Genomic DNA, 10,352 nt, shown 5'->3' on the forward strand with positions numbered 1-10,352 from the left:
ACTGAGTTCAAACTAACAAGATGCAAGGCATAGCTGCTCAGCAGGTTTTCTGCAGCTAGAGGCAAGGCCAGAGGCTAAGCTTCAAAACAACAATGGAAAGTTTAGATCACATTAACAAGAAAAAGAAAATGCAGGTAACGTTTTGGCTCTTCAGAAGTGGAGTTCCTTGTTTTGTGCTTCACTTTTACTACCACACTTTTCTTTGAACTGGACATGACTAATAAACAGAGAAGGTTGCATGTTTAGCAGATTTTCAATTACAACCTGAAACATTTAATTTTTTAATATATTTGACTTGAATAGGGATCATAATGTAGAAAATGAACATGTTGTTGTATCCAGTAAGACTAGGAAGTAGCAATACTCAGTATCAAATTTTATGCCACCTCATCTGCCAAGATGCTGCTTTATGGATGTAGTTGTTGTCCTAACCATGCAGCAGGGTACCTATTAGTTAACATGTGCCACCAAGTGATCCTAATAAAATGTTTCAATCAGGGCCGTGCAGAGAGGTTTAAAGGGGCGGGTGCTCAAAGTTAAAAAGGGGCACATTGAACCAGGCTGAATAACAACAACACACATTCATCAAGAATCTAATATGGGCAACAAGGCAAAGCAAACGTAGCCGATGTTTTACCTGATGGGTACAATGTTGCTGTTGAGGGGTAGCTGCTGATAGTGCTGGAGGGCAGGGCTGTGCTGATCTGTAGACATTAAAAAGTCCATAGGAGAGATGGTAGCTGATTAAACAAGTGTCATGAGATAATAACAAAATGCAAAGATTGGTGACAGCGCTTGGAACCACAAGGCAACAAAAAACTGTGAGAAATAATTTAGGCTCTGCCTGTGAATCACTCTTTGCTTCTCTTCTTCCTTCCATCCCATCATTTCATATATCACTCTCCACTTGCTGTCTATCTGAGAACAAGGCACAACTTTCTATTGCAATAAACTATAATCTAATTATCCACACCTAACAACTCTTGCACTTAATCTATAATAAAATGATGACAGAAAAATGTTATAGCACTGCCTTTAGTAGCCTCACACAGCTCCTACTGTTTCCTCCTCATGTCCTTACCACGCATGTCTGGACAATGTTATATCAGGAGTAATATTTTTTTTTTAAAAATCCATCTAAATAAAACACACACATGCACACACAGTGACATTTTAGACCTTCTTTAGAATACTGTGTATACTATGGGCATCATGGTGCTGATCCAGAATCCTTACATTATTATTTATTACTAGAGCTACAATAATAAAGCAATGAGGAGGGGGAAGTAATAAATATGAAATAATGTATTTATGATGATTCCATTTGTTTCACTATCCACTCTGTGCAGGGGCAAAGCTTATTACATTTTTAAACTGTAGAGATACAATAATTTTACTGCTGTAAAATCCAAATTTTGTCTTATTTAAAATATAAATCTAATATAATCTGCTTCTTAATGTATGTTCTTTAAAATACAGCGTGTGTTTTTTAATATATTATAATTATAATAGTGCATAATTATGTGGACATGCATATTAGATTGTTTTTTTTTAGTGAAATATAATCCCTCCAGAAAGGCAGGAAAAGCCCGGAAACTTACTTTAAAACTAAATATGTTCCCTAAAACGGTGACAGAGCTACAGACCCATGACAGCCTTACACAGGTAGCCAGCAGCTATGACCAGCACTACTTGTGCAGTTAATAAAAGGACAGGTAATGTTTGTCACGCTGTTGCACACACAGCACGCTCGTTTGTTTCAACATACCAACGTGTACGTAATAAGCTAATACTCCTGTGTGCTATACACTACAGTGTACACTGTACACCTACTTACTGGTTTTGTCGCATCAGTCTGTGTCTCTGAGTTAATTCGTGTTTCTCCTACAGCTCCGGACCGCAAAAAATGCGCGTGCTCTTTGTGAGCTCGTTCCCGGCTCGTAACCAGCGCGTTCTGCCGTCAAGGGCGATCATTGGTTAAATGTGATCATGTGACTGATGCAAGCCAGATCCTTTTATTTAGCAAAACTGTGATTAATAGTTAAATATTATTGTTGAGGGGCACAGACAGGACTCCGCACGCACACATTAAAAAAAATAAATAATTTTTTTAAAAAAGTTGCCTCAACAAAAGGGCACTTTGGGCACCCATCAGGAAAGGGGCGGGTGCTCAAGCCCCTCTAGCCCCCCCCTCTGCACGTGCCTGGTTTCAATGTGGTGAGGTGGGAACAACTTCTGAAATCAACTCCCCCAGCCTGAACATAAATGTTCAGTTTTGTTAGTATGTTGAGAGAAAGAGTAAAATGTGTTGCCTTAAATGAGATACAGCAATGCAACTTACAGTACTAGTTAGATACTCATCTCAAACGTGCACTGCATTCACAGATTGAACATAGCTTTCATTCACTCCATTCGATTCCTTATTGAAAAAGTCAGTATGAAAAGGCATAGCCTACCAAACCACACCTTCACAGTGTAAAACTGTCCACACCCTGGTCACACATACTACAGTGGTACAAAAGGGAATTCCAGAAACTAGGTTATACTATGTGCCATAGTTTTTTTTGTTTTTGAGATATAAAATTATATCACTTCATAATGGAACTTTTTAAATGTTTTGAGACCTTTATTCAACCATAACTTACAGCCTATCACATGCGCCGTCAGTCAGGTGTGCAGCTGGAATGGCGCTGTTACTGAACTCCCCATAATTACTGAGCTATGCTTTGATAGTTTGTTCCTTCACAAGTATGTAAGACAGGCACGAGAAAGCCATTCAGAGTGGGTGGAGACAGGTTTTTAGAGTAAACACTGGAGCCTGGACACATATAAAGAGTTGGTCACAGTTCTTGAAGCCCAAAAGAAATACCACTGACACATTTTAACTCATTTTAAAGGCTTTATACATCTTCACAGGAAGCCTGACTTCAGTGTTTTGGGTTTTACACTTCAGATTACTCAGACTTGACCAGCTTGAGCTTTTTAATTGTGACATGGTCATGGCTGATGACAGTTCAAACAAGGACAGACAAAACGTATAGCGATAGTGATCTGTCGTGATCACTTTGTTGCTACATTTACCAAGATTTTATTTGAATTTTTTTATTTTTGTCTTTGCTTTTCTACTGGAACTGCACCACTCCTAATTCCTGTTTATCAAATATCTCAATGAAACAATTGTTTGGACCAGATACCAGGGCCCCACCCTGTTTGGTGATTCCTACTGTGTGGGTTGACTTATTGGCACTCAAGTTTGCACGCTGAGAATTGCTGTGAAAATACCGCACAGCATTAGAGACAGCACTGAAACTGATCTGTGTATGCAGGTAACATAATCCCGGGTCTCTAACTGACTGTAATGCAACTGTTTGAATTCAGTGAGATACAAGAGTGGAACATGCATTTTCTCAGAATCACAGCTGGGCAGCAGCTAGTTGAGCTTTTAGAGTAAATTCCACACCACGGTAGAAATTAAAGGCATGTGCATGTGAAAAGTTGGGGAAGAATGAAAAAGAATGCAGACCTCTCCCACAAAGGTACAGAGGTGAGAAACTAGTGTGTCAGTGTTTAAGTATGGGAGCGGTGGGCGCGGTCAAGTAAGCACAAAAAACAACCACTCAATCTTGAATGCACATTACTGATTCATGGAGCAGATTATTTTCAGTCGAACAAGGAAGAACAAACTATAAGCGTAAAGCATTATTTTATACAACAATGTTCTGGCAGCACTTATGTTGAACTCTGCCTGGGGCATTTGACTTTATACTTTATTCTTGAAGTTTATTCCTTTCTTTGCAGTAATCCATGCTTGAATCTCTCAGGTTTGCGTAAATACTGATAACACAGATGAGTTAAGATGTCTAGAATCGGTATTCAAAATGCAAAACAGTGTAAAAGCAAACAAGTCCAATGCAAATGTGTATTTAACTAGATGCACAATGTGATACATGCACTTTTAATTGTAACTACAGGAAAAGATTGTTTGAAGTGAGTGCAGTTTCATGTTGGATTCTTATTGTTTCTGTTGTGATGCAGATGCCTCATTTGCATTTGCATGTAGTGAACTATATGCAGTATATTTTTAAAACTTGTTTTAAGGACTGTGTGGACATTTATTTTGCTATAGCTATAACTATACTGTACTGTGCAGACTGCTATCTACCACAGCATGCTAACACAATGCTAACAGCAATGCTAACAGCACGCTATTCTTTTAGACGCAAACATTTCTCTCTAGAAAACTAGCAACACTAGGCTGGGCCATTTGTTTTGAATCATGACAAATGTCCCCATATGGAAAAGATATATATAAATCTTATAAAGTTTGTATCTGTCTTGTGTGAAACTTGTATGAAAAGCATACAAGAGTAAAAACAGATATAAGATCCATTGAAAAATTATATAATGAAACTTGTATGTTTTGGATACTTACTAAAACAATATATGAAAGTAATGAGAAAGTGGCCACTTTCATGAGTAAATCATGTAAGCCTTATATGATTTACTCATGAAAGTGGCCACTTTCATGAGTTAAGTCATATAAGTTTTTACTATTTCTTTTCCATATGGGTCTTTACAAATGGCAATCATAGATGGTAATATTATTCGACTCCACGTACCAGACCATGTATAGCTGCGGTGGTAGATCTGTTATACTAGAATGGGCACTGGTACATTCAACTGCTCATGAATTTAGCCTGTTATAATTAGGTGAATATGGAAATACAAACTTGCTAAATATCAGGTTCTTATAATGCTGTTAGGATGATTGGTTGGGAAATGATTTGTTTGGCAATGCTTCCGATGCTACCTTGATGCCAGGGACAGTAGTCAAACCGCTGGTGCACATCTCAGCTACATATTCTGGCCTATACTCTCTAATAAGTGTTTCATGAATGTCATTACTGCTGAAAAGATTTCAGTGTTCATGAGAATTTTAGTCACTTTCTTGTGCTTCCTAAAACTGATCTTGACTTCGAATGATTTAATTGTAGTTTTGATCAGAGAGGACAATACAAACAAAGTGAATACTAGTGATAAAATAGCACATACGACCGTACAAGCACCATCCAAATTTTGGTTATTTATTGATGCATTTTGTTATGATGTCAGTGAAAAGCTTACACAATGTAAACAGTAGTTAGGGTGGAGCCAGCTTCATCTAATTAATATATAATGATGTTTTTTGTTTGTTTGTTTTTACAACTTTTGGACCATTGTATGGTCTGATCCAGTGCTTTATGTTAAGGTGTTACTAAGAACTAATCAGTAACTGTTATGGTATCTAAGATATTGCCATATAAATTTAGCAAAGGAAAAGTATGGTATGTGCAGCATGACACATGTCACACTTAAATATATTAACCTGATTGTATCTGCTAAATAGACAGTTCATAATGAATGCACTAATGAGGCAAAGAGTCATAATTTGAGTTGAGCTTAGTATTACTTTGGTGATTTGTTTGTCAGTGGTTGGAATATATGTGCATGCTTTGATAAGAGAGGAGAAAGCTAGTTTATATGAAAGAATGTACATATCAAGACTACTTGTGTGTTGGTAGTGTATAAGTTTATGTATTTTGTGATATATTTTGACTGTAATTCAAATTTTTATCTTTTGCTTCAGTGGATGCAATAATAAACATAGAGAATACATAAAAGGTTTTCTTTGGGTTTTTTTTATTCCACTTCAGTTGGCTCTGCGTTACTTCTTTGCTCATTCTCCCTTGTCCTGTTGCAGGGTGTGTCCAGGCTTATCTCCCTGACAATCCCTCCCTACCTGTTTTACAGGACTGGACACTCCTGTCATTGAGAGTAAGAAGCGTGTAAGCTGAGGTGGAGGGAAGGCTTGAAAGCCAAACTCAGAGGGCAGGTGAAGATCCTCCCACTAGCTTGTACAGCCATAAAAGCAGCGAGAGTGTGCTGTCAGACACTCAGAGGGACTTGGCTCTCCTTTTGAAGACTTCTCAGCGTCAGTTTGCTTCTGCTCAACAAGTTGAAAATGTATCAAAACAGGAAGGCAACATCAGCGATCTACAGCAGCAGCAGCAGGAGGTCGGTTCCCACCACAAGCTCCTACTCCATCAAGAGAACCACATATGGTGGTGTTGGTTCTGGTTTTACTCCTAGCATAAGTGCATCAAGCAGTTATGGCCTTTCTAGCCAACCACTACTTGGACCACCAATCACTGCTGTCCAAGTCAACCAGAGCCTGCTGGCTCCTCTGAACCTGGAGATCGACCCCACCATCCAGGCTGTCCGCACCCAGGAGAAGGAGCAGATCAAGACCCTGAACAACCGCTTCGCCTCCTTCATTGACAAGGTTTGTTCCTCTGATCTCTCTGTCTGACTGCCTGTTCTATGTACAATTTACTGCAGGCCTCATTATTGTGGTACAGAGAACTTGCATGCCTCTTGGGCCAGATTTATCTCTTGCTTCTGCTACACGTGAATAGTTCAAAGTTTTCATCTTGGATATGTGAATGAAAACAAAAAGGATTAGAAAGTTAAAAGTAAGTGAATTGTCTAGCACACTAATGGCAATCTGTTTTCAGACGAGTACCACACTCAAAATGCAAATATGCTCTTGACATTAGCAGAACTGACAAAGAAAGGCAGTTGTGACTCTTATCTGGGTGGTGTATTCACCAGTGTCTTACAGCCTTTGCGATTAGAGAAGCATTTGAAAACCTCAATTCTGTCAGAGGTCATGACAGAGTTGACTTTAAACTAGCAGCTCCAATTAAAATCTGCTCTGAATAACAGCTGGCTTATAGCCCCGTCCAAGCCTATCTATCCACTGTCTAAACATGGGTGGCGATTACAATGCAACGACTCGCCTATTCCTCACTTGGCAGACGAGCACAGGGAACAGGGAATTATCTGCACTCTGTCTGCATAGTCCAAAGTCTGCAATTTGCACATTGCACTTATCACCTGGTTGTTATAGGCAACACAAGGACAGAGCTGCAAATCAGCCTTTACTTCATATAGATGTTACAGTCATACTGTCTGCACTGATGGGAACTATGGGTCATGGGTTTCTTCGTGTGAAACTGTAAATGGTATACCTTGACACTCGGACACACAAAACAACAAGTGCTGCAATTCTTTGTCTTCTGTGGTTTAACTGCCACACCCAGTTTTTATGGCTGGAGAGCCAGTGTGGCTTTCATAGCTCAACAATGCACGTAGGATGACTCATAGCCAATTTGCAGACCCAATAAGAGAAATCCTCAAGGCCACGTAGACGTTGGTGAAACATCTGCATGGAATATTCTGCATTATTTAAAGAAAATAAAATATAAAATGATACGTGTTCCAAAATAAAAAGGCCTAAAAGTTTACTTTAACACTTTTAGTGTACATTTGAAGAACTGCCTTCATGAGTCACAGCTATTGTGACTGGGGCGTGGCAAGTCAAATAGATGTCTAGCTGCTCACTCAGTAAAGTTGTGCAATCCCTATATCTGATAACAAAAGTGCTGCACATTATACCCTTCTTTAAAAATTAAAAGAACCGAACCACCAAACAGACCTCAGGCCACATTCATATATGATTCAACGTTAAAAACACATGAAAATGATCAGCATCTGATCTTTTGTCTTAAATTTTGTGCTGTTTTCCAGGTGCGTTTTCTGGAGCAGCAGAACAAGATGCTGGAGACCAAATGGAGCCTCCTGCAGCAACAGACCACCACCCGCTCCAACATCGACGGCATGTTTGAGGCTTACATTGCCAACCTCCGCAGGCAGCTCGATGGGCTGGGTAATGAGAAGGTCAAGCTGGAGTCAGAGCTGAGGAACATGCAGGGCCTGGTTGAAGACTTCAAGAATAAGTAAGTGTTAACATGGCACATATACTGACCAGCACCTCCTCTAAAGAGCAGACATAAAAAACGGAGAGGTGCTGATGTATTGCATTGTGTTCCAACAGGTACGAGGATGAAATCAACAAGCGTGCAGCAGCAGAGAATGAGTTTGTGCTCCTGAAGAAGGTGGGAAAATGTCAAGATGACCCTTTAAGTTTTTTAAAAAATGTGTGACTTTTGATGTGGTAAAAGTGACCGTTTTTTGTTTGTATGTGACCTCATTTCCAGGATGTTGATGCTGCCTACATGAACAAGGTGGAGCTGGAGGCCAAGGTGGATGCTCTTCAGGATGAAATCAACTTCCTCAGGGCTATCTATGAGGCTGTATGTAGTTTCTAATGCCTAATTTAACCAACTTATTGTGATTTCTCTTTTTGCACCATAATAATTGTTTTTAACTGTTTTCCATAAACAATTTGTTCTGTAGGAGCTTCGTGAGCTGCAGGGCCAGATCAAGGACACCTCTGTCATTGTGGAGATGGACAACAGTCGTAACCTTGACATGGATGCTATTGTGGCTGAAGTGCGTGCTCAGTATGAGGACATTGCTAACCGCAGCAGGGCTGAAGCTGAGAGCTGGTACAAACAGAAGGTGAGGGAGCAAAGCTGATGCTCATCCCCTCTCTGCTTTTAATACACACTACAAAAGGTCTACTCTCTGGATTATGTTTCTGATGCACCTTGTATTTTTTTCATAATAGTATGAGGAAATGCAGACCTCTGCTGGACAGTATGGTGATGACTTGCGCACAACCAAGGCTGAAATCGCTGAGCTGAACCGTATGATTGCCCGTCTTCAGAATGAGATCGAGGCTGTCAAGGGACAGGTACATTTCAAGGCCTTTTACTCTGAGTACACCTTATAGTGTAAAAAGATTGGCAACTATTAAAGAATGCGTGACATGATTCTCCACAGAGGGTCAACCTCGAGGCTCAGATTGCAGAAGCCGAGGAGCGTGGTGAGCTGGCAGTGAAAGACGCCAAGCTCCGCATCAGGGACCTGGAGAATGCTCTGCAGAGAGCCAAGCAGGACATGGCCCGCCAGGTGCGCGAATACCAGGAGCTCATGAACGTCAAGCTCGCCCTGGATATTGAAATCGCCACCTACAGGAAACTGCTGGAAGGGGAGGAATCCAGGTGAGATAAACTGAATTGTTTAGTTTCATGGCCCATGCATTAGGCTCATATCTAAATTAAACACTAACTCTCTATTATTAAACCATTAGACTGGCCGGCGGAGGCGCCAGTGCAACCATCCATGTGCAGCAGAGCAGTGGTGGTAAGTTATTTTATAAAAAAATAAATAAATCATGTATAAAACATAAGCTAATAGATGACATAGACAGGATGGATCATCACTTTACATTCATGCTTTGCTTTCTTCTCTAGGACACTCCAATTCCTACGGTGGTTATGGTAGCGGTGGTGCCATCACCAAGTCTACAGTGTCATCTGTCAGCAGCAGAAAATACATCTGAAGTCTTTCGAAAAAGGAGAGCCGTCCCCCTTTCCCTTCAGAAACTCTTGAACTTACTCTAAATCTCTAGCTTTTTCATGGTGCTATTCAATGCTGTTAAACATGTTCAACCAGAGTGCTGAATATGCCCCCAAAATCTGTGATTCCTAACACGGAAACTCTTGACTTTGTTCTGTTCAACAACATTGTAGCAGGAGTTTCTGAAGGGAATCTTAGCCTTTAACACACAAGGGCCAGGTCAGTTAGCGAGGGATCATTTCTTTTCTTTCTGCACTGACTTCCTGAGAAAAATAAATAAATAAAAAATGGAGTGCTAAAAACTAGGCAAGGAAAGACCTTTAAAATTGTGTCAGGAAGAAGAGCAAGTCACTGACCAGATCTGATCACTGGAAAAAAATACAGGAGTTTGAAATTTGTGTCTTTACATGTTTACAGTTAAACTTTGAACTGATTGGTTATTGTCTCGCTCTTTTTTTTGTTGGTTTTTTACTGTTCTGTTCATTTTTTCCCTGCTTGGTTTTGCCTTCAGACTAAAACTACTTCGAAACCAGATTTATTTTGTAAAGCGACACGACTGAGTGTTTCTGCAAACAACATCGAATAAATCCAAATTAAATAAATCTGAGATTAAAAAAAAGGTTGTCTCTTACTCTTGTTATTGTTGTTGTAAATGAAATCATTCCTGACTACTTCAAGCTGAGGAAGTTTTTTTTTGGTTTTTTAAACAGGAAGGTTTCTTTGCTGAGATTTCACATGGGGGCAGTGCTGCCACAGTTTTAGACTTTGAACTCAACCAGGAAGCATTCACTATGTGTGGTCTCCAAATATCAAAGTCATAATCCATGTTTCAGAGGTTTATTACGTTATCGCTCAGAGTGATCACACAACAGCTGTAAAAAGGACAAAAAATCTGACCTTTTTAATCCAACAATCACTTTGACAGACTGCTGTGTCAGCAAAAGAGAATATCTGTGTAACATGAGCAGTAGAGATAACAGAGACGT

The 10,352-nt window shown here is 39.8% G+C and overlaps 1 protein-coding gene across 1 annotated transcript; it reads left to right on the forward strand.

Annotated features, from left to right (window-relative positions):
- Positions 1 to 5,917: 5,917 nt before the first annotated feature.
- Positions 5,918 to 9,985, forward strand: LOC146518842 (keratin, type II cytoskeletal 8-like). The gene is made up of 9 exons (XM_085160362.1): positions 5,918 to 6,322; positions 7,630 to 7,838; positions 7,937 to 7,997; positions 8,100 to 8,195; positions 8,299 to 8,463; positions 8,573 to 8,698; positions 8,788 to 9,008; positions 9,098 to 9,150; positions 9,261 to 9,985. Exons 1-9 carry the CDS (start codon positions 6,002 to 6,004, stop codon positions 9,347 to 9,349), a joined length of 1,341 nt encoding a protein of 446 aa, XP_085016488.1. The 5' UTR covers positions 5,918 to 6,001; the 3' UTR covers positions 9,350 to 9,985.
- The last annotated feature ends 367 nt before the right edge of the window (positions 9,986 to 10,352 follow it).

This window comes from Neolamprologus multifasciatus, chromosome 5 (assembly GCF_963576455.1).
Source record: "Neolamprologus multifasciatus chromosome 5, fNeoMul1.2, whole genome shotgun sequence".
NCBI lineage: Eukaryota > Metazoa > Chordata > Actinopteri > Cichliformes > Cichlidae > Neolamprologus > Neolamprologus multifasciatus.

What these genes read in the sequence shown, in the direction of transcription:
- LOC146518842 (XM_085160362.1), top strand. Translation starts at nt 6,002, where the DNA reads ATGTATCAAAACAGGAAGGCAACATCAGCGATCTACAGCAGCAGCAGC. An exon ending in AGTTTGTGCTCCTGAAGAAG is followed by an intron (nt 7,998 to 8,099) that starts GTGGGAAAATGT and finishes CCTCATTTCCAG; the next exon opens with GATGTTGATGCTGCCTACAT. An exon ending in CTGGAAGGGGAGGAATCCAG is followed by an intron (nt 9,009 to 9,097) that starts GTGAGATAAACT and finishes TTAAACCATTAG; the next exon opens with ACTGGCCGGCGGAGGCGCCA.